The 24557-nt window shown below is 39.5% G+C and overlaps 2 protein-coding genes across 8 annotated transcripts; one reads left to right on the top strand and one right to left on the bottom strand.

Moving 5' to 3' along the window:
• Positions 1-384: 384 nt before the first annotated feature.
• Positions 385-18708, top strand: LOC108043601 (atypical protein kinase C). 7 transcript variants are annotated; one of them, XM_044457607.1, is made up of 10 exons: positions 385-468; positions 1613-1886; positions 1942-2062; positions 15229-15279; positions 15962-16047; positions 16113-17069; positions 17130-17324; positions 18189-18304; positions 18406-18532; positions 18592-18708. In XM_044457607.1, exons 2-9 carry the CDS (start codon positions 1680-1682, stop codon positions 18491-18493), a joined length of 1821 nt encoding a protein of 606 aa, XP_044313542.1. In that variant the 5' UTR covers positions 385-468; positions 1613-1679; the 3' UTR covers positions 18494-18532; positions 18592-18708. The 7 variants fall into 7 exon arrangements, with proteins under 7 accessions (XP_044313542.1, XP_044313540.1, XP_044313538.1 ...); XM_044457605.1 differs by having other exon boundaries at positions 404-538; XM_044457603.1 differs by lacking the exon at positions 385-468 and adding an exon at positions 545-660.
• Positions 18709-20663: 1955 nt separating this feature from the next.
• LOC108043600 (fas apoptotic inhibitory molecule 1) lies at positions 20664-22926 on the bottom strand. The gene is made up of 4 exons (XM_017122374.1): positions 22347-22926; positions 22201-22266; positions 21065-21352; positions 20664-20992 (listed from the first exon to the last, which is right to left on the bottom strand). The coding sequence occupies exons 1-4, from the start codon at positions 22482-22484 to the stop codon at positions 20801-20803; spliced, it is 684 nt and encodes a 227-aa protein (XP_016977863.1). The 5' UTR covers positions 22485-22926; the 3' UTR covers positions 20664-20800.
• Between the last annotated feature and the right edge of the window lie 1631 nt (positions 22927-24557).

Genomic DNA, 24557 nt, shown 5'->3' on the forward strand with positions numbered 1-24557 from the left:
GATCAGTAAAATAATGAATGGTACTCTAAGAATATTGGCTTCTAAGAAATCGTGCAGTTTTATGATGGGCACATCTATTATGTATATTTTATATTTCCGCTTATGAATCTTTTGAAAAACTATTGAATTTTGGTAGTAGAATAAGAATTATTTATGATATTACAAACTTATTTTAGTTTTCCCTTATATTTATTCTCTATCAAGATAAAATTTCGATATAATTTTAAGAAATAACAGTGCTTAACGGTTTCAATGTTTCTCCAGCCCTTGCATCAGTGTAAAAGCAAAGTAAAACCAGAAAAATACCACTAAATCTTGACACTAAGTTTGCCAGCTTTTTGGTATTTATATACCAAACCTTATCAGTGTTAGCAAACGCCAGAGTTCGACTTTAAACACTCTTTTTGCTTTTGCTCTTCGCTTTGTGCTCTCCTTCCAAAAAAGCGAAGTAAAGGGAGGAACAGCAATGTTAGTTTTAATTTGTTTAAGCCATAACAATTAATTAAAAGTGTGCGAGTGCCAGTGATTTGATTAAAATGTATGTGTCGCACTGATTGGCTTTAATTTAAATGTTTCGTGTTGTATGATTTGTCCACTCAGTGTTTTTGTGCGGCGTTCTGTGCTTACTATTCGTGGTTAAATAAACTCAAGAAAACTAGTGTGAGTCAAGAGTTAAAGCTTAAGTTTTTACTTGCAATTGTTAAAGTTAAAAAAGTAGCGTCTTAATTGAAAAATGCTAATGAGTTAAAACAGGTTGTCGACGCTCCCGATCTCTCTTTGCGTCCCCCTCTCTCTTACTTACTCATTTGTTGCACTGTTGTTGTTGCCAACTGGGTACTTTTAACAGTTACCTTGGTCAATGTACCGCATTAATTACGCTCAAATACTTAAGTAAATAGGGGAAAAAAAGAGAGGACAGGAGTAAAAATAAACTAATTTGCACACTCGTTTTGGCGTGCTAATTCCATTTACTTTTCTTCTTTTATTGTTTTGTGGGCGTTTTGAATGATTCATTCGCGTTTGTTTTGTCTTTTTTCCTTTTTGTGTTTGTCTCCGCATTTGGTGCACTAACAACAAACAAGAACTACAACAACAACCTGTGGCATGCAGTTTGCTTTTGTTTGTGTTTGTGCGCGTGCCTCAAATGTCAAAGTTGACATTTCGTTTAGGGCGGGATTTCAAATCGTATTTTAAAGAATAAAAGATAACAAAAATGAGCGTAAGAATACGCTTGAAATTCTTAAACATTTATCTGTTCATTTCAGTGACTTATGGGAACTTTGAGATATCATATAGCTATACAGTGAAACTCCCCAAAATCGAATTTTTCTATGATAAAACTGAAGTTGTATTTGAAAAGAATTATAGAGAAGAGAATTAGATAATGCTTCGCATAATTACTTGTATCTTTTTTTAGAGTTCAAAAGTTTACTTAAATATTTCAATACCTTTCAACTTTTTGAGAGTCACATTACAATTACAAATTTTGAAATCCCACTTTATTAAATAAATACATTATTTTTTAACAAACTATCTTTATCTTTTCATGAAGACTTCTCTTTATAACAGTTATTTTATTATAATTTGTATTTATCTCTTCTTATTTTTGCAGTTTTTTGTTATCCATTTTTGTGTCTCTGTGTGTTACGTGTTATCAAATCATTTTATCCAGCTAGCAAATGCAGAAAATGCCCTCGCAAATTTTGAACGACGGCAGCAGCGCCAGTTTGAACAGCGGCAGCATGAATATGGCCAATACGCCCAATAGCATTACGGTGAAGACCGCCTATAACGGCCAGATCATCATTACCACTGTCAACAAGAATATCTCGTACGAGGAACTGTGCTATGAGATCCGCAACATCTGCCGGTTTCCCCTGGATCAGGTAAGCTCAAACAATTTCAGTGTCATAAGTTTTATACAAATTTCAATTATTACAGCCCTTTACCATTAAATGGGTAGATGAGGAAAACGATCCCTGTACCATATCAACGAAAATGGAACTAGACGAGGCCATACGACTTTACGAAATGAACTACGATTCCCAATTAGTCATTCATGGTGAGTAAAATTAAGAAAAATGAGGAGTATATTAGTTTAGAATGTTTTTATACAAGGGTGTTTCCTAACTTGTTAAACATAAATAAACTTATCTAATAGGGTCAGTTACTTATCAAAGAAGCTTTGGTGTTCCACAGTCTTAAGCTAAACAAATATAAGTTGTAGCTATCTAAGTAAAGATACATTACATACTTATAAAAGCCACCACTACTTCTAACTTTTACTTGAATTTCTCCAAGTTTTTCAAGGATTTTTGCTGCTGCCGGCATTAGCCACTTAATTAGTCAATAAGCAACACATTTCGTCGCTGAATCCAATATTTAACCAAGCCCATAAACATTTAGGCCTGATTAAACATTGAGTGAGCCCAGCCAGTCTTATTAGCTCAATAAATTTGAGTTTTCCTCGTGAGTTTCTCGCCTGCTTTTCAGTTTTCCCGGCATCCAAACGCAGCCGCATCCACTCGGGTTAATAACATAAAATATTAATTAACCCGTGCACACACTCACATGCTCGAAAAGCCCCTGTCTTATGGCAATTGCCTTAGGCAGGCAGCGTTCTTAAACATTTTTTTTGTTTTCACTCTTCCCTGCCTCCGACTTATTTGCATATAAATTCCGCTTGGATCTTGGCTCGGCGGGCTCATTTATTATTCATTATAATTAAATTGTTTGCTTCGTGTGGGTTTAAGTTTTCGCCAGCTTTTTTTGAATTTTAATTTTCCTGTTGTGCGGTTTTTTGGCGATCTCACTCATGCACGCAGACTTATGCGAGTTTTGTGCTTAATTATGCTTGCCACAACAACAAAAAGGTTTCACTTACCACATTCGTTCGCCAAATGACAAACACGAAACCCTTTCGCACAGTAAATTACTAAAAAAGGTGGGCCTGATGTTGCAAACATTATGAACAAGTAATACACTCTATTTTAGTCAAGAATTTTGGCCAACACTATTGTTTCAAGCTAGGAAATCATAACATATCTAAATTGGTAAAATTCAATTTGATTTCAATGTGTTTTTAGTAAAACTATTCTAATTCTAATAGAAAAAACTAGATGAAAGGATTTTGTAACAAATAATTATAAAGGAACAATAGATTTTACGATGTATTAAGATTTAGTTAAACCATTTACTCTCAAAGGGCATTTTACGAAACCCAGAGCCCACTTCAATTTTCCGAGTTATCCGCATTATCCTTGGTCATTCCATACCTGTGGTCATTTTGTTTTTCCAAACATGGCTCTGAAAAACAAGAAAGGCAACTAACGGCCCAGCAGATATGATAACTGCCAGTCGCACTAAACAAAGTTGGTCGAGGAGAGGGGTTTGATGGAGAGGGTGTTAAAGTTTCCGCTTCCCTTTTCATGCGGCTTTGTTTTTGTGCTGGGGACCAAGCTTCCTGATATTTTGTGGCTATACCACCCCCTCATACATATCTCCATATGAGAGAAAAACAGCGTGTGTAGGGATAACATGTTAGTTGTTGCTATACGGGGTACTTTTAAAAGGGGTATATTCGGGGATGCTATAGGAACATCTAGAGGTTTAAATTCACCTATGAAGCTGTCTAAAAGTATGTTATTTTATAAATATTTAATAAAAAATTCCGATAGATTAATAGAGAAAAATTAAGTTAAGCTTTTTACAGCAACTTTTAAATAATAATTTATTGTGATTCCTGCGACATTCTATTGTATTAAAACAGATTTCGTTTAAACTTTTTGCACTTCTATTGCTTTCTCTGAAAATGTATAAATTCTTTAGAAGACACAGCTTAAAATATCCTAATAACACATTTATATTTATGTCTTCTTTTCTATTCAGTCGCCAGAAAGTATGCAATGATTTTAAGAAACTAAGGGCCAGGTTATTTTCTCTTCGGGACCCTCGACTTATAATATTCTTTCTTTTTCTTTTTTCTTGTTGTTATGTGGCCACGTGTGAAAAAATGCGGCTTAAAATGTATTAAAAGCATTCTGTGTGCGTATGTCCCTGCGAGTATATGTGTGTGTGTGCAAAAGAGGGACATTGTCAAGGTATTACGTTACCGTTACACGCACTCTTGCATATGTTAGGATGTCCTGTCTGTCTGTCTGTGTGTTTGTATTCCGTACATGTTTTTCTGTTAGTGTGGTTGTTGTTTTTGTGTTGATTAGTAAATGGCTGTTGGTATGCGTGTTTTGCATTTTTACAAGTCCTTGTTTTGACTTCTCTGTTGTTGTTTCTCTTGTTTGTATTTTTTTATTTTTTAAAATGTTTTTTTTCGTGTTTTGCTACATGACTGTGCTTCTGTATGTTTTTGGTTTACTTTCCGGCTTCATCTCCGGCCAACAAAACCTATACCCTCCTCTTAAACAAATCAAAACAAAATGTCTAGAATCTGAAAGCTACCGCTATAATTTATGCGCCTGCAATATGGCAACTCTGTCCAGGACACACACGTACACATATAAAAACTTTTGTCCAGGTCCGAAAAACTTTTTTTTTTGAAGCCCATAAGGTCGATACACAAGATGCCATTACCCGAGAGCGAGATAGCTACGGCAAGGAGAGGAGGCGGAGAGAGCATTTCCCCAGTTGCCACAAAAAACAGCTGAGCCAAAAAGAAAGGTATTACCATCCATTGAATCCGAGATGGCAATGCTTAAAGCGCCGGTCTGCGGCTTTTATTTGCGTTCTCTCCTTAAAAATAAAGGATATATTCCCTATACGACAAGAAGAGCAGGAGTGTGCGTCACCTGACATTGAAGTAGTCATGCTCTCTTCTCCTCTCTCGCACTTCTCTCTGGTACCTTCTCCTCGGAAAATTTCCCTAGCATACTTCTCTGCATCGGCATTTCACTCGCGCGTTGGCCGCTCGCCTGTGAGGAAGTGCCGTGCGGATTTCGATTTAAAAGATACAACTCTCCGGGCTCCACAAACAAATACATAATTATATATATATATACAAATATACATGGATTTGCAAAGCTAACGGCACAACGAGTTTCTGAGGTGTGAATTAACAAAAGAAAACAGAAATAACCAAAGTTGGAAGTTGAAAAAAAGTACAAATCAGTGAACAACATAATTCCATATAATTATTTTCTTAAACATTACTTTTGGTTCTACTCGGAAAGACCCGAAAATCTCATGAAAAAAAATCAATTGCCCCTGGGCAATATTTTTTGACTGTTCTGCCGAAGTTGTCGTACATTTCTGATTAGTTGCCATACAATTTTCCTTGAAGACAAGGGGGTGAAAAAAGAAAGGCGAAAAGGCTAAGGACGTGAATGATTAGCATAAATTTGTGCATGTTTCTTTATCGAAAGTTTTGGGGCTGCTAATGAAGTACGAAGTTTATAAGTGTGTAACCTTAAAGATGCGAAGAGTTTTATGGCCGTATTGCGCTAAATCAATATATTTTGCTACTTGAAAAGCAGTCTTTTTATTGACTTTCAATGAGACTCTTAATGGAAAAATACAAACGTATCTTATTTCTCTAAACCAATAATATTACTTAGCATAGGATTTCATGTAAAAATACTTTGTTATAACACTTTACTGCACAATTAAATATGTAAATAAATTATTCCATTGGCATGCAAATGAGATTTTACTATGTAATCAAAAAATCTCTTTGTATAAACAATATTAATGGTTTAGCTTACACTTTGTAATCATTTTTAATTTTATCTGAGAAAAAATATAATTTTTTTTTAAGAATATTAAGAATATTTAAATGATTTAAGAAATATATTGTTTCTTGTTTTTTTACATTGTAATTTAAACCTTATACGATCATTTAAAATATTGTAGCAAAAAATGAAGTCAAAGAGTATAATCGCATTGCTTTTTTCATGATTGTATTGCATACTGCTGGACGGACATACAAAAAAATTGTAAAAAGATTTTAATCATATTGTAACAAAATCATTTAAATCATTTTGTAAAATGATATAAATCATATAGCCTTACCATTCTTCTTTGGTACGTCATGATTTAAAAACGGACCTGATAAAATTGAAGCATTGATTTCCATATTTGGTGGAAATCCTGCATCAGGATTTTCGTTTTTTTTAACGATTTTTTGGCTGCTGTGCGCCAGACACTGGCAAACAAAACCACACACTGACACACACTGGCGACGAATTGAGGCAGTGTGTGTGAGTGTGTGGTTGTGTGCGAGAATCCCCACCCTAAACTTGACCCCAGGCATTTGCACTTCATCAAGCGCTGCTTGCACTTCTGCGACCGTCTGGTTTCACAAAACTTGGCCCAAAACCCACTATACCATATACCCGAGATGGATCCATTCCATATGCATATATGTATAGCATATATAACATGTATATGTATATGAGTCAGTAGGCTAGGAAGAAGCTGCAGGGCGAAACAATTTCCTTTTATTCTTTGTGGAAAGCGTTTTGCTGGCCAAGCTGTCGCCCTGCCATTTAAACTTGTTCGTTTCTTTTTGGCCCGAAGGCTTTCACTCGTACCAGGTGTGTGAGCCGCCTTCTCCAAAGTTAAATCAGCAAATTTCCACTTTTTTTCCCCACTGTTTTTCTGGTACCCTGGGGTTCTGTTTCTGTTCTGTGTTCTGTGTCCTTTTTTTTTAGGTTCCTCCTGCAGCCTCTGGGAGGTTCGGTTCTCAGTTCGCTTGCTGGCTATCCCCAAATTTTAATGATGCCATTGGGCTTAATGAAATTATTGTTAGTTCAGCAAACAAGAAAGCCCATTTTCGGTTGGTCGGGAGGTAGTGCGACGCAGCGAGGAGGTCTGGATCGGATGGCAGGATGGTTGGTAGGCCCCGAATTGAATATGCACATGACGTCCGTTTGGCTGCCTCATTTCGCATGCTTATTCCATATCGCTTTTGCACAGAGAAAAAGTGGGGGTTATTTGCGTTTCTTTTGTCTTTACCATTTCATGATTTCGATTTGTTAGTTATAAATCTAAAGTGTTTCATTAGAGATTCTGGCACAACTAAATGAAATTCGTTGAGGTCTGTTAATTTAAAATTTTTAATAAAAATGTAGTACATATTTAAAAAAAAAATATAATCCTAGAGTATTGCCTAGCCAAAGTCAAATCAAACTATGAATATTTTACAAAAATTAAAGTTATTCTAATTTTTGAGTCAACTAAATAATGTAAAACATATTTTACAAGTTGGGCTTTAGTTTAATAAGGAAGTTGATTATTGTAAAAACTCCTTATCCTTAGCGGACTGTTAAATATCTCTGAAGATTAAATATGTTTTTTTAATAAGCAAAGGTATTGTTTAATGGTCGATTTTGACGTTATTTTTTCTTTCTCTGAGTGCCAACTTTATGGCATTTCCCATCTTGCCACTTTTCTCTTTGTTATGCTGTGTGAAATTTTATAACTGTCGGAGGCTAAGGCGGGTGGCAGGTGAACTGGCCCCGCTTGACGTCAGTGGAAAAGCCAAATTGATGTTTAACTATTGATGCTTCTTGGCCGGACTGGTATCCGGTGGCCTGAAGATGGTTCGCCGCCCTCCTGGCGAACATCGCCTGCTTATGTTTATCGTTATTGTATCGCAAGAAACACGCCTGATTCCCCACGCTTGTTTGCCAAAGATAAAGGGGGGCGGATGATTGAGGCGCTTGAATGGTCAATAATTCGGGGCTAAATATTCGGGGACGGGCTAAATATCAAAATTTGATGGTTTTCTGATGTAAGAAGCTGTACTTTACCCGGCCATTTCAAGCTTAACTGGGGTACTAAATAATAAACAATAGCCTTGTGTAATATTTAATCAATAAAATTTTTCGTTCCTAGCCAGGCCTTATAATGAGATTAGATATTTATGAAGAAATTCAGTTAAGTCCATTAATTTTAGATTTCGATGCTAGATTCGACAAGAAAAATTTATGAAACGTACTTTTTAAAATGTTGTGAACTCCTAGTTTTCTCTATGTATAATTATTTCTCTGTTTGCACAAAATTTAAGTAAACAAATATTAAATAACATCATTTGACTTTGGATATGCTAATGTTATTTTGTTAGAAAGGACAAAATGAAAATGAGATGTATAGAAAAGAGCAGATTAAATCTTATAAACACATTTAAAGAATACTTTAACTTGCAACTTGCAACTTGCATAGACTTACTAGATTTACTTCATAAAAATATCATAGTTCATATCAATTTTAAGCTTCTGAAAATAACTTGTATATAAAGGTAGCTAAATATTTTTTTGATTGTAAATCAGCTTTAATCCAGCTTAGTGCACGGGGATTTCAGGACTTTGGTTTCGCCAACAATGGGGGTTTGAAAAGAGAGGGGCTAGACGGGTTTGCTATGGGTGGCTGGACTGTTGGGTTGTTTGGGATGCTCTGTTTCCATCCTGGACAAACAGCCAGGCAACCAATATTCATGCTCCAATTGCAGGGAAAACAATGCCGGCGGAGTGTTTATATTTAGCAAACGCTGAAGGATGGATACAGGCAGCGAAAGAGGGATAACAGGAGAAAGGGGTGAGGTAAAGGGGCTGGCTAAATTTAATTCGAAAATGCATCGGATCCTTTTTGTTTTTCCCCCTTTCCATATCAGCCACTAGAGACTGCATCATCAGCAGATAGCACAGAAAATAAAGAAAAACCCGAGAAAATGAGTGCCAAACAAAGGGATCTGCTTGCCTTGTCACGACAAGGCTCTTGTGTCAAGTGGATGCTGTCCACCTAAGGACCTCGCCACCCCCTTTTCGACCCACTTCGACCCTCGTTAATCATGCGAATTATGCATGAAAGTGGAGTACTTAATTTCAATTGTCTAAACAACAAGCGATTGCGATGTGACCTACCAATACACTTGAAGAAAATTTTCTATTTACACTTGACTGCATGGCCCACCCACATTTAGCGTGGGTTCGGACTTAAGTGGAATACAGTGCACGCTCAAAATAGTAAACATTTTGTAGTGTGAAGGAATGATTGAGGTTTATGATAAATATTTTGAAAAAAAATCAGATAACAACGTTTAAAATCACCTCTAACGTTTGTTAAAAGGTTTAAAAACAAACGAAAGAGGACTTTTTAAAAAATTCCTGAAACTAGGAAAATCCATCAGCTTTTTGCAATTCAAAGGACTTTAAAATCATTATCGGTTTCGGAGGTTTAAAACTATGTCTGCTACCCATTGAAACCAAATATGTGTATGTTTTTTTAGACCTCTTTTAATCTATAAAGTGAAAACCTTAGATTTTATAGGTCCACTTTAAAGAGTGTGTACTGTATAATTCGAAATGGAGGAATGGCAACAGAAGATTGCATACTTAAATGGGCGATTGTGAGCGAATTTCCCTGCGCGCGTCGAGTGATTTTCTCTCCGATTTTGCCGTGCTTTCTCTCCCTTTTTCTCTCTAATTTTCGCTCGCTCTTTCCTGCCTTTCACGCCTTTGTCAATTTGCAGCAACTTGTGCGCTCGTTTGACTTGGGTTAAATTGTTTGTGATTGTCGCAGCAATGTCTCTGTGTGGGTTTCCAATTTCTCCAGGCGACTGTGTGAATGTGTCTGTGTGCGTGTCTCCTGACAGAGTTGTCAGCTGTTCGGCTTGCATTTCTCTCGGTTTCCCCGCTCCTTTCTCTCTTGCCTTTCCCATTATTACACAATTTATATATTTTTTTTTTAGGTGTGGTTTCTGCGGCGTCTGCAACCGGCCACGCCCATCACCAAACGCCCACCGCCCAACGCCCTTCTCACGGCCACATCCTTGTGTGTCTGAGTTTTTTCTTTTAATCAATCATTATAAACTGCGAGATCAGCGAAGTGGGCGGAATCTAGGGGATACCGCCTGTCGTTTGGCTTTGAAACTTTGCTTTGCATAGTTTGCTGCGCCATGTAACTGTAATTGCAAATGGGACCTTGTTCCGCTTTCCTTCGCGATTTACTTTCTCCCCCTCCCCCTCCCTTGCATTCTGCATGTTTTTCTCCATTTTATCCAATTTGTTATACGCTCCATTTGTGAATGGAAAGTGTGATGTTAAGTAGAAATATTGGAAGTACTTAGTCAAGAAACGCTGGCATAAAGGGAAAATAAATCAAGTATTTTGAAGTGAAATTAATTGGGCTTACTGTCACAGAAAAGCATTCAAGCTTAGCTTAGTTTAATGAGATAGTTCGCTGGCATTCTGATTAGGTGAAAATATTTGTTATATGCATTTATTATTATTTGATTATATTTATAGTTCTAAATGATTTACAATGCCTTTTATTCTTTGTACGACATTTAACTTTAACACTTTCGGAATTAAAGACTATTGAGATATTTTTGTAAGGTATATAAAGCTTAATAAGTTTGTCAGGTATTTTTTGTAATAATAACCTTGATAACTATGGTGTAACATGGGTAGAACAGTACAAATGAAATCCAAAACTCGTTTTAATCCAGTGCTTAAAACTGCAACTTTCAATTGTGGTTTACTACTATAAGACTTCTTACACACAAAAAGTTGCAGCCCACAGGGCAAGTGCAACCTGTCTCCCCACTTCCATTTTTGAGTGCGTGAGCTTATGCAAATTCTCGTTAATTAATCGCAGAAACAAATCAAGTGCAAAGGAACTTTAAAAGAAGAACTTGAAATTGAAACCAAATCCGAATTAACCGAAGCGAAAGCTTGGATACTTAACCGAATTACCGCGACGCGAAGTGAAAAAATTGAATAAGTAATCCATCATGGCCTGGGGCTATTGGTCCGCCACGACTGTGGATCGTGGACGGTCGCCGCGCCGCCTGACGCAGTGTGCACCACTTCCGGTTAATATAGTGCAGCCGGAGGAGGAGGAGGAGCAGCCCTGCCTGCCACAACAACAGCAGCAGCAGCAACAACAGCAATCCCAGCAGCAACAGCAATCGCAAACTTGCCCCAGCACACCTTCGGCCAATCAGCAGGGCAGTGGCAACCTCTGCTACAGCCCCACCTGTCGATCCCGCTGCTCGAGTCCTTGTCCAGGATCTCCATGCGGTTCCATCACACCGCCACCTCCGCCGATGCTCACATCATCGCAGCAGCACCTGCACTCCAATAAAAATTGCCCAGCTGCCCAACAACTGATGACACACCTGGATTATGCGGCTCGGAGACAATCGCTCGATCAGCTGGATAGTCCTCAGGTATTCGGATCATTGTCGGTTTCATTTTCACCAAGAACTCAGCTTGAAGGGCTAAAGAAAATCCATGGGAAGTTATGATTCATTGAAAGTTTCCAAGTTCATCTAAATTATACTCACCCAGACTGGTTATTCAACAACTAATTGATGAGCAAACTGGTCAATTGACTTCGCAGTAATCACTTTCGGCGTTTCATTCCAATAAAAAATACAAATTTTCATGAAAGCCAGCAAATTTGATTTAGAATTGGAGATAATGTCGATTGAGTTTAGTTTGATTTTTAATTTAAATAACAGAAACCGTTTTGATGTCCCTATTCGGCGTGTTATTTACAACTTTTCAGTAAAAGTTGTTATTCGAATTTTGCTTTATCTTAATGAATAGGGAGTTTTATATATCATGTCATTAATCATAAACTCATTTTATAACTCATTTCTCTTTATAAAAATACCCGAAGTATTTAAAGTTCAGTTTTAAAATGCAATAAATAGCATCAACTATTAATATTCCATGACTCAATAATATTTGTAATTTCTGGAGCTATCATATGTGCGACTACTGATTACTTAAAGGCGGCAATTTATTTGATGAAATATATACTCCCGTTAATATCAGTCTTTGTGGAGTCTCACTTTATGACAATAAAATACAATACTCATTTGGTCGCGATACTTATTACAAATTTAATGTCAGTTATAAAAAGCTGATAACTAAAAATAAGGATTATTCAATTTGGTTTTGAAAAATTAACTGCCATTCTTATGTTCTTTTATTTATTATGATAAATCTCCTTTTACAACAATTATAAGATGAATTTTGGATGTAAAATCAAATCAATGAACCTTTTATTACCCGATCTTCGAAACAACTTCAAGCTGAGTTCGAACCTAAAAATGCGGTTAAAACCCTTATCACTGACCTGGATATATCCATTCTATTCTCATCCCATTGCGATTTCGAACATAATCCAGTCCAAGTACTTTGACATTCAGGCCAACCAGCTGTCGGACATCATGTGCCGCGGTGCGGTGGTCAGTTCCATTCAGTCGGCGAACAACACGCTGACCCGGGGCGTATCGATGCACAGCCGGAGTGGCAGTGCCCACGGGAGTCACCATGGCAGTCATCACAGTCACAGTCATCATGGCAGCGCCCACGGATCGCTGGGTTGCCTGCAAGGCGGCGTGGGAGTGGGAGTGGGTGTAGGAGTGGGCGTGGGTGTGGGCACAGGCAGTACGGGCAGCATTGGCATGATGTCGGCGGGTCACATCGATACGGGAGATTACGATGTGCCGCATCCGCATCCGTACACCCATCACTATATGCAGACGACGGCTTCGGTGACGCCACCACACACCACCCTCAGTCGTCCCGGATCGGCGGGTGCAGTGTGCCAGGGCCACGACTCCGGATCGGATTCCAGTCAGGGCTGCGGCGGATCCATCATGGGCGGCATGCTGGTCATGGGTCATCCGGGGCACATGGGCAGCTTGGGGCACCACAGCGCCGGGAGTGGGTCGCTGGGCAGGTGCTCGAGCAGGTGTCACAATACGAACACCACGACGACGGATGATTCGGGAGGCGGCAGCAGTGGCGGCGGAGGAGGAGTACCTGGCACCTTGGGCAGTGCCTCCATGGTGCCCGTAGGAATGCCGGGCATGCTGATGGACTATCATCACAGTCACCACAGTGGCAGTGCCGGAAGTGGCTTAAATGGATGCGGCGGAGGCAGCATTGCTGGCGGCAGCATCGGGGGAAGGAGCAGTGTCCTGGGCACGATTCACAACGGGCATGGGCATCACCATCAGCAGTATCACCACGAGTGCATCCATTACGAGCGCCTGCCCATTCCCGTGCCCATTCCCACTGTGCCCATGGGCGTGGCACCGCCCCCGCAGCAGATGTCGCAGCATCAGTTGCAATCGGAGGAGGAGATCGAACCGGCCTATGCGACAGGTAAATGGAATTGGTGACCCTTTTGGGAAACTTAAGAAAAATACAAAACCCTACAAAGGATTCTAGCTATGGTTTTGTGTTTAGTGACTAAATATTCTTTAAAATATATTAAGCAAACGCGACTTTGTTCAATTTTACTTTTAGTTATTTTAAATTTTTTAATGTTCCTGAAATCTAAAATCTTCTTTAAAACCCTTTTTTTTAAATTTGTTTAGCCAACTAATTTATGGCTTTGAAAACCCCCGGGCCATCAGAAACATAACGAATTAAATGCCATAAATTAGTGCTTATCCAAATTTATTATTTCCAATAAATTATTGATTTTCCACCGCATGCGTTGTACTTAATTTTATGGAATTGCCAGCCCCGATCTTATCGGCGAAGCCATTCGTCGCGCTCTCACTTGCTCCCAATCGGAGGACGGCGGTGACAATTCAATCGGCCACTTGAGGCACTTGGGTTTATTGTTCTTTTGTTGTGCTTTTTGGTTCTGGTTCTCGGTTTTCTCTATTACTTCTGTTTTTTTTGTTGTGTTTTTTCCTATGCTTCTTGTGGCGAGAAGTCGCGGTCTCAGTTCGTAGCTGAAAGTCGCGCGGTGACGACGCTTCGCGCGTTTTCAATAGCGTTATTCAAGTGTTTCAACTGAGCTCCAGTGACCTCTGAACTGACCACAAACTCAAGACATCCAATACACCCTCTTTCGTCCCCCCAAACATCCATCACAATGATCATCTGGAGCGGCTTCTGCGAGGCGGCCCAAATATACAGCACTCAAACGGCCACTTTCATGACCGGCGGAGCATCGTGTTAGTGAAGAGTCTCATTTAAATTGCCAATTAATCAATGTGGATTCTATGTAGATCAGAAACGGGTGCACTTGCCTTTCTTGAACTTTAAAGATGCCATAATAAATCGACTCTTACCAAAACTCAAGCTAAGAAGTTCAAAAAATTAAATTTTATACTAACTGGTTATGTGTTGAGCAAAGCAAATACTCATTATTAATCCAGTGTGAAAATCTTCAAAGTTAAATTATAATGTAATGGAGTTTACTAAATTTCGTATTAGTCCAAGTCCAAGACCAAAAATGAAAATATTGATTATATATAATTATTTGATATGAAGGCAAGTGTAAAATTTGATAGCAGACAGCAATCTTTCCCTTCCCTCGCGACCTTCAGACTGCTTAGTCTCCCCCCAGGTTTATGACTAATAATGCATATCACTCCTTTTGTTTTTAGCTACAGTTCCCCGTGGCCCTAGTCACTTTATAAATTCAGCCCGCCTTATCGCAATAAGCAAGGCGTAAAATACAAACCGGTGAAGCAAAAATAGCAAAAACAAGAGCGCAGTCCAAACAAATGGTGTAGGTCCTATCACGATTGATAAGCGAAAACGTTGCGGGGAAAATATACATGGAGTGGAGAATAAAAATACAAAAATTCTAGGTCAATGCAAGGCGTGAGGCAATATGTGGAATCCATTAGAATATTATAACCTTGCTGATGGACAGGCGAATTTATTGAACCCTAGGCTCCCTGGGGCGACACTTTAATTGAATTATGAATGAGCGATGGGCGATGAGCGGTTGTTGCTGGAGAATATATCTGATAGCTGAACAATTGGTCTCAATTGATGGCTGGTGGTCTCCCGGAAAAGCTTAATTAACATTACTCGGAAAAGAGCAAAGTATCTCCTTCTCCCCCAATCGTATCTCTGTATCTCTCCGAATGTTTTTAGAATCTCTCCCGCTCTTTATTATTTTCTCTATATGGTGCGTGGCACCGAGATAAGGAACTGCCAGTGTTTGGAAATCGGATTGGTTCAGTCGAGGAGTGGGTGCTGGCATGTTAACAGGCCTCCGCAAAATACAGCACGTTAATGTGGCTCGGCAAGAATCCGTTTATAAGTAAAAATCACCAAGCGAAATCTCATTAAATTGATAAGCGAACCGCGGCAGGGAAAAAGATTTACCCGATGGGCAAACTAGCCTGCCGTAAGCATGCCCTACAATTAATGTTTACCAAATGTACCATAGAAATCCAGAGTGCTGTAAAATGTTTAACCAACTGGTTTTGTTATGTCTTTTCAGTATTCCCCAATGTTCCTCAAGCGCCGGGATTGTCCTGCGATGGCGAAGATCGTAAGTGTTTATCAAACAAAGTTTACTAAATAAGCGCTATAAAATAAATATTTTTTGTTTGTGAGGAAATTTACTTAAACGATTTCTTTTTTATTTAAAAAGGAAACAATTTTTTGTCCGCTAAGCAAACTTTGCAATATAAATAAGCTACGTAAAAGATAACTATTTGTTATTGATTCATTGGGTTCTCTGATTCATAATTCCCCTTCGACCCGTTTTCCGTTTTTGATTTCGATTAGATTTAGCCCATATGGGGTAGACAGTTTTAAAAAGTATACATTTTAGTATTTTAAAAAGTGCATTTGTTGAAATGAATGTTCATACTTAAAAGTGAATAAACAATATTTAAAGAAAAATAATTATATTCAGTAAATTTCATAATTTAGTCGCTTATTTTTCAAAGCTTAATAAGTCACAAATGCAAAAACTGTTCTATCGATAACATTTTATTTGCAAATAAGCCGCTGAACAATACTGATTCATTAGTCTTTCCAACTTCGTTTTCCAGATAGAAATTTAAATGCGTAATTATTTTCTCAAAGTGCGGTTGACTGACAAGTTCCATAATAAACAGTAGGCTATTAATGATTTTTAAGGGAGTTAAGACCTTAATTGGTTAATGAGAAGGAGCCCTTAATAAAGATATTGATTATGCCCGCTCTAAAAATATATTATCATCCAGGCAGCATCTATCGACGTGGTGCTCGACGCTGGCGCAAGTTGTATCGCGTCAATGGACACATCTTCCAGGCCAAGCGTTTCAACCGGGTAAGTGCTACCAAATCCAGAACCGCAAAGAACCCGTATTAATCCAATTTTGTTACCCCTTTCAGCGTGCTTTCTGTGCCTACTGCCAGGATCGAATCTGGGGCCTGGGCCGTCAGGGTTTCAAGTGCATCCAGTGCAAGCTGTTGGTGCACAAGAAGTGCCATAAGCTGGTGCAGAAGCACTGCACCGACCAGCCGGAGCCGCTGGTCAAGGAGCGGGCGGAGGAGTCCAGTGATCCGATGCCGGTGCCGCTGCCTCCGCTTCCCTACGAGGCGATGGGCGGAGGAGCCGATGCCTGCGAGTCGCACGACCATGCCCACATAGTGGCGCCACCGCCGCCGGAGGATCCCCTGGAGCCGGGCACCCAGCGGCAGTACTCGCTGAACGACTTCGAGCTGATACGGGTTATCGGACGCGGCAGCTATGCCAAGGTGCTGATGGTGGAGCTGCGACGCACAAGGCGCATCTACGCCATGAAGGTGATCAAGAAGGCGCTGGTCACCGACGACGAGGACATCGACTGGGTGCAGACGGAGAAGCATGTGTTCGAGACGGCCTCGAACCATCCGTTCCTGGTGGGGCTGCACTCGTGCTTCCAGACGCCTTCGCGGCTCTTCTTCGTCATCGAGTTTGTGCGCGGTGGCGATCTAATGTACCACATGCAGCGGCAGCGGCGACTGCCCGAGGAGCACGCCCGCTTCTATGCGGCCGAGATCAGTCTGGCGTTGAACTTCCTCCACGAGAAAGGCATCATCTATCGCGATCTGAAGCTGGACAACGTTTTGCTGGATCACGAGGGCCACATCAAGCTGACGGACTACGGCATGTGCAAGGAGGGTATTCGGTCGGGAGACACCACCTCTACGTTCTGCGGCACACCCAACTACATTGCCCCGGAGATCCTGAGGGGCGAGGACTACGGCTTCTCGGTTGATTGGTGGGCACTAGGTGTCCTGCTCTACGAGATGTTGGCTGGCCGCAGTCCGTTTGATCTGGCAGGTGCCTCCGAGAATCCCGATCAGGTTGGATACTTAGTTTCTTTTCCTTAAATAGAAATCTAACTAAGTTATTTATAATTTTAGAACACTGAAGACTATCTGTTCCAAGTGATCCTGGAGAAGACCATTCGTATACCACGATCGCTGAGCGTTAAGGCCGCCTCTGTATTGAAAGGTTTCCTCAACAAGAATCCCGCTGACCGCTTGGGCTGCCATCGGGAGTCCGCCTTCATGGATATTGTCAGCCATCCGTTCTTCAAGAATATGGATTGGGAATTGGTGAGTCCAAGGACGCTTATATTATCTCTGTGTGTCCTGGTGCACTTGTTTGTGATGATGATAATGTGTCAGGGTAACAAGAATAATCAGCTGGTTATAGATAACAAATTGTTCGGGCAGCAAAAACCAATAGAGTAAAGATAAAAATGAAACAAGCTCATTGCTAAAAGATATAAATCAGAAGGAAGATTAAAATAATATAATATATGAGTTATATTGAGACCAATGGTTTCCACATAGGTCAGGTCTAAAGTTGCTAGTTCAATATATTTTACTTTGTACTGCTGATAGTGATACAACTGAGGCAATCACTGTTGAGCATTTTTGTAATCACTTTGGACATTAATGATATCTATTATTACGTATACGATTGCGCGTTAAAGATAGCACAAAAGGAGGTGCAACCGCCTTATATACCAAACCTAGACACTGGCGATCCCTATGTGACAAGCAACTTTGATGTACAATTTACCCAAGAACCGGCTGTATTAACGCCAGATGATCCGTAAGTGATAACGAGTTACCCAAACCCTAAACGATGGCAAGTTGTTAGTATTTTTTTTTTGGTGTATTCCTTGCATGAGATAAACCCCTAAAAGATCTTAGTTTAGTGTCCAGACTAACGGCAGGTAATTGCTCCTATCGATCAGCCGCATTTCGACCATGTACCCTCAACCATTGAACCTCTCTATCTGTCTTTATAAATCTGAATCCATTTTAAGTGAATTTTATCATCGTCATAATCATGCTCAAGCCGCACTGACATATATGAGAAACAATGTCTTATGTTTGCCCAATTGGCTGGGAGTTTTTCCTAATCGATTATGATTTCTACTATCCTCATGCACACCCAAAATCACGCAGCTTGAGCGCAAACAGGTCACGCCACCATTCAAGCCACGCTTAGACTCAGATCGCGATCTGGCCAATTTCCCGCCCGAGTTCACCGGCGAGGCCGTGCAGTTGACCCCGGATGATGAGTAAGTTCATACTTAAGATGACCCTAACATTTATATCTCCTCCATGATTTTGTCACCATTATTCGAATCACGAATTAACATTAAACTTTTTTAAATCTCAGTCATGTCATTGATAATATCGATCAATCCGAGTTCGAGGGCTTTGAGTATGTGAACCCCTTGCTGATGTCTCTGGAGGATTGCGTCTGACACCACGAAATGTGCGACTTACATCCGTATAATATGCGGGTAAGTGGGGAACATTTAAATAAAATCCTGACTTGATACTTATAGATATTTGCTTTCAGCTCTATGGCGAGGATTCCAGTGATTACGATTCCGTGGCTGATGATTTAAGTCTCCTGCATTTGAACAGCGCAGCAGGAGCTGGTGGATCAGTCAGTAGCAACAACAATCTCAGCCAGCAGCAACATTATCGCCAGCAACAGCAGCAATATCATCCCCAATCAGTATACTCACCACAGCAACAGCAGCAGTTGCAGCAACTTCAGCAACATCAGCAGCAGCAGCAACAGCAACAGCAGCAACAACTTCATCATAATGGTAACAATAACATTCATAATAATCAAATGCAAGCAAATAATAATAAAAGTCTACTGCAGCACATGTTTTGCCTTCCATTGAACTAATTAAAATAACGAATTAGATAAAACAACAAACAACAACAATGAGCCACACAGCAACAACAAGTAGCAGAGCAACAAAGAAAATTAATATGTTTCCAAAAAGAAAAAATTTCATAACTATACAAGTTATATAATCCTCTCTCAACAACAGACACAACTTTCATAAGCAAAGTATATTTATTATATAAAACAAAGCGAAGTAAAAACTGTCACAAGTTGCAAGTATTCACTAAACGACATAAAGCAAAACGATTACTTTACTATTTAAGCACCTAGGCAGCCAGGCAAACTTTATGCAAGCAAAGGAAAAACCATTTCATAACTCAATGCAAGACTTTTCACCACGAAACTTAGGGAGAATGCTCCCGCGAGAATGCAACAAGAACTTTTTAAGCTAACGATACGTGCATCAAATATGAATATATAATTTTTAAAGGTTTAAAACTAACAGAGGACATTTCAAATTTAATTTTACTAGCCAGGAAGTGCGAGGAGGAGGAGAAGAGGAGTATATATTTCAAATGAATCAATCTATAATATCTAAGCATATATAAACTCTAATGTAAAATGTGTGTGTGTTAGTAATAGAGAGCAGAGCATGGTTTTTAAAAGCGACAGCAAAAGATGGACATATACATACGTGTACTGTGAGCAGCAATAGTTAATGAAAACAAAATACCACAAATTGTAATTTCGTAATTCTAATTTTTACACAGAGTATAGTTAACCAAATTTGGGAGAAAATTCTCTTAAAATGCGAACAAAAACATATTTATTTATTTTATTCATCTCTTCTTATTTATTTATAAAACACAAGCAAACACAATCCGTCTACTGGCAATATATCTTTGTTAAGTATTAAAGAAACTTTTGTTTTTTTATGCATTCCACTGTACTTACAATAACAAAAACATATATTTTTGTTAAATTAAGGAGGCATATATAATGTCATCAGAAAAGTAAAGCAAATTTACAAGTTTTTAGTGATGAGAACTTTTGTCGAAAAGAAAATCAAAATTAAAACTCTTTTCGTTTACTCTTTTTGCGTATTCTGCGAACATTTTTAGCCTAATATTTAAATATATATATACACATGCAACTTAAATACAAAATTGTAAATTTTGTTTTTCTAACCCACAAACAAATATTGTGAAATTAATTAAAATTAGTATATATCAAAAATATCATTGTGTTGCAAGGTAAATAAATTATTGTGTTTTTAATTGAAACTGAAAATAAATTTCAACAAAAATGTTACTTGTTAATGTATGAAAAGCAAATAAAAGACAAAAAATTAAGCGCATATTGTTAAATTTCCAAATACAACGCAATCTAAAGAAAGTAATATTGATCAAACCGAGTTTTTGATTCAACCAAATAGTAAGCAATCAATTTAAATACAAAACAAACAAGACAAACACTAAATCAATTTCAAATTGCACTTAAAGGTTACCGAGTTGATTAAAAACTACACTTATTCTTTGCCTATCCCAATAATTTCGTTGTTGTGTTTGATAACCAAGTTTTATGAGTAAGTTTAATTAGTATATAATGTTTTTAATTGAGCGTATACATAAATTTGTATTTTCTTCAACTGATGTTTCCGACTAATTTTTTTAAACTGGATGCACTTTTGGCATACATTACCAGATGCTAGCAAAATGTCAAAATGAAATTGAAAACGTAAACGATAGTTGCGTTACAATTATGCATATAAACAAAAACGAATAAAGTACTGTATAAGAAAAAAGTTTATTTTTAATTGGTTTTGAAAACAGTTTCCGTAAAACTTTTATTAACAATTGGGGGAAAAATTCAACAAATGCAAAACGTTATCCTATCGTGTGGAGGGGGTGCCGGTGTCCCCCACTCAGTTCCCCTGCAAAATGGAGACCGGCTCTTGCATAATCTCCTGAATCTTTGCCTCCGGAACTGGCACCCCATTGGCCAGCAAAGTGTGAACGATGCCATCATGTTTATTGCCACTTGAGCGTGCCTGAAGCACGAATTCCGTGTCCTGCAGCAGGAACTTGGTGTCTGTGCCGCCGTGAACGAAAACCGACTGCGAAATGGGGGTAATAAAGTGTTAGGATGTAGTGGAGGAAGTGGGGGGGAATAGGCACCCATCCCTTACCTCCTCGGTGCGCAGCTCATCGTTTACGTACAGACTCAGCGTGTCCAGCTTGAGCATTATCCTGTACTCCTGCGCTGCCTCCGCTGCCGTATCGCATGTGTAGAGCCACAGTCGATACTGCCGCGTCATATCCTCAGTGTATTGCTCGTGCGACTTTCCATCGATATAGAGTGAGTACTCGTACTTGAAACCCGGCGCAGGATCAACGCGAATGATGCAGCGCGTCTGATCGATGTGAAAGGTGTCCTCGCCAACCAACTTAAACATCCAGTCGCGACGCAGGACCTCCTACGTAGGGTAATTAAGGAAAACAGGAAAGCATTTAGTCAGTGGTTTTGGCAACAAATTAGAATTTCTATAGAATTATTTCTGAGACTCTTGAAATTTTAGTTAAAAAAGATTTCCGTTTGTAGTCAATGGTATATGCAGAATTTGGGAAGGGGGTACCACTTTTTCAGTCCTTTCTTGATTTGGTGGTTTAACACCAAAACCTTCCCCGCCATTTCAGAAATATGGATAATACCGATTCAATTAAAATATATACAAATTTTATTTGAGTTTAGTTTTGAGTTTATTGCGGACTTAATGGGGTTAAAGTTTGAAGTAAGCACGTAATAAACACAAATTTATTAAGGACGCGAACATAAATACAAGAAAACGGAACTCGGTAAAGTCGCTTAAGTGCTATTAAAGTTTATGCTCAATTTTATATTTCCTAGTATTCTTTTTCTATTCGCATTTACAATCGCTTGTGCCTCAAACATACTCCGTCATCTTCATCATATAGATGCTTAAACAACAATAGGAAACTCTTCAAAAAGCTTGGCAACCTATTTCTCTTGGAAAAGTGTAATTTCAATTTCAAACTTAATTGGCTAAGCCACAACCTCGTCACATTAACTCAACCAACTATTACATTTAGCGGAGCTTGTAATACGTTTAATGATATTAAAATTCCTAATTAATATCCTGTGCTAGTTAAGGATAACCGCTCATAGGGGAGTCAAAAGCAATTCACTTAAAAAAGTACACGTACGTACACGACCTGTAATTAAGTTCGCCTTCACAATGCAAATACTTCAACAGCTCCGAAAGCCACCCATCCATCAGCACACCCAAAGAGCTAGAAAACTTACCCGACCATTGACCCAAATCATGCGCCGCCCACTGGTGGTTCCGTGTTCCAGCTCGATGCGGTACATCTGCGCGAAAAAGGGGGGGACAATTATCGCGAATTTCCATCAGCTTAAGTTGCGGTTTCGGAAAACACTCTTTTTAATACCTTGCCATTGATGGGCACACACCATTGGGCCACGATGTTCTGTTTGTTGTAGCGCTGGTCCTCGGGCACATGATCCTGAGTCATCGTGGGTTGCGTGGACAGATTCTCCAGGCGCAACGTGGGCGAGAGAAAGGACATGGGTCCGCAGACGAAAGCCTCGCGTCGATCCCACCGACAGCCAATCAATAAATCCTATTAATATTTATAGTAATCGCCTTAAAAGTGCAACCAACTAAATGGGTTACACAACCCACAGAGGATATTGGTGGAGTTCAAGGAACTCTGGAATGCGGGGCAACTTGTGTAATCTGCAGATCTTGCCTAAATGCACTTTCCACCTTTGTTTTAGGCCCCGGAATCGCTCTTGATTTTATTCCGCTTTCTGGCTTTACCGGTCGGCGACAAAACCGCAAGAGTGAACCGCACGTTGTTAGCGCCAATGGCACACTAAACAACAAACCCGTGCACAATAAAAGCCAAAGAAGGAACTGAAGAAAAACTAGTTGGCCCGGCTGGCTGCCTTTGCCTTTGCCTTTTGGCCTGGCTCTCCGGCTCTGTTCTGTTCTGTGCTTCTGGCCGAGAGTCGCGGTCGCGTTTGTCGGTCTGCCAAACTGAAGGCAAAGTGCAGAGCAACTACGCCGCATGGCGCCAAAACAGAGTTGATTTGTTTCCACTAGCCGTGCGTGTGGATATAAGTTTGAGTGTGTGTACAGGGAAGGCACCTTAAGACGAACAAAAATGTATGGTCTGAAATTTAGCTAAGGAGCTGATGATCAGGTTTGGCTTCCTCTCGAAACAATCGAAATTTCAAGCCTTTACTTTGAATATTAACTATAATGTTAACTACTAATTGACTAGATCTGTTTCTTTTTAGTACCATTCTAAACTATGCCGTATCCTAATGATTTGAATCTGATTGAAAATGTCCCAGTAACTATTTCTTAAATGGGAGCACGAATCATCTAAATTCATTATCTTAAGACGGGCAAAATTTAAATTATGGATTGATAAACATATTTCTAAGATTCTTCAATACTGTCATAAGTTAATATCCAAATTTCCTAAAATGCATATAATAATATTTTCTTGGTTTCTAGTAACAATTATAAAAAATAAATAAACAAAGTGAGAGATATCTCAAGTTTTTTATTCCATAAAAGGTCAAACTTAATAAAAAAGTATAGAAAATATGACAAGTGCCCTGATAAACAATTATTTTATAACACTTTATTAAGAATCCTTACTGTATCCACTTCTCAATACCCCACCGAGTGTCGTCGCTCGCATAAAAATAAACTTTGCCCCGTCAAGTATGCAATTGTTTCTGCATTGCAATTGGCCGCTCCTTTGAGCCTGGGCTTTCGCCAATGCCTCCGGCCTCCAATTGAGCGTAAGCCAAAACAATAATCGTGCATACATATTTTATTCTGGATGACAATTATTTGGCCCTGGGGGATTGGAGACTCCACTGTGCCGCACCGCCTGCCTGCCACATGGGCAATCGGCGCAAATTTGTCGCATTTTGTTTTGTTGTCATGTTTATGGCGCAACATTTTCTGGCCATAAATACACGCCGAAAATGCTAATGACCGATTGGGTGGGTTAGTGGGCGACGATGGGTGATTCGGATGCGGATTCTTGGGTGCCAAACCAGACGTGAAAACTTGCCGCCTCCGGGTGGTATTTCAATCGACCAGAAGCGATATTGATAAATGTATTTGGGCCAGATTGGATAAGGAGTCGACACCGAAACGGGCACATCATATGTCAAATCAAGTTTCCCGGGACTTGGTCTATATATGTAGCCTTGCTCCAACCCATTACCTCCCCCCACCCCTCTGAGTGGGTGGTAAGAAAAAAACATATGCCATCGCCCCAACACGCGAAGGTCACTGACAAAGCGCCGTTTGAAGTCGCTTACAGTTTTAGTTGATGTTGACGCTATCAAAGGGGGTGAAGGTGGGTGGTTCTGGGTGGTTTTTGGACTCCCTATGTGTGTGGTGGTGTGTGTGTAAAAAAGAAAGCGGGGGCTTGACAACAACAACAGCACCAGATAACGAAACATTTGACAAGGACAAGGCTGCCCGCCGCCCGTCAACTCCCCTTTCTGCACGAAGCTCCCCAGAGGCAGTGTGTTAGTGTAATTATTAGTGCCGTACAAAATAAATATGATGGTATATTCATACAAACATGCTTCTTTTTGACGCTCGC

This window comes from Drosophila rhopaloa, unplaced genomic scaffold (genome assembly GCF_018152115.1).
Source record: "Drosophila rhopaloa isolate 14029-0021.01 unplaced genomic scaffold, ASM1815211v1 contig_115, whole genome shotgun sequence".
Lineage (NCBI taxonomy): Eukaryota > Metazoa > Arthropoda > Insecta > Diptera > Drosophilidae > Drosophila > Drosophila rhopaloa.

Bases quoted from the DNA above. Each gene is read 5' to 3' on its own strand.
- LOC108043600 (XM_017122374.1), bottom strand. From the start codon at position 22,484: ATGTCCTTTCTCTCGCCCACGTTGCGCCTGGAGAATCTGTCCACGCAA. The intron at 21,353-22,200 runs GTAAGTTTTCTA...TACCCTACGTAG, and splicing joins TGATTTGGGTCAATGGTCGG to GAGGTCCTGCGTCGCGACTG. The intron at 20,993-21,064 runs GTAAGGGATGGG...CCCATTTCGCAG, and splicing joins ATGAGCTGCGCACCGAGGAG to TCGGTTTTCGTTCACGGCGG.
- LOC108043601 (XM_044457594.1), top strand. From the start codon at position 10,745: ATGGCCTGGGGCTATTGGTCCGCCACGACTGTGGATCGTGGACGGTCG. The intron at 11,183-12,151 runs GTATTCGGATCA...AACATAATCCAG, and splicing joins ATCAGCTGGATAGTCCTCAG to TCCAAGTACTTTGACATTCA. The intron at 15,280-15,961 runs GTAAGTGTTTAT...ATTATCATCCAG, and splicing joins GTCCTGCGATGGCGAAGATC to GCAGCATCTATCGACGTGGT.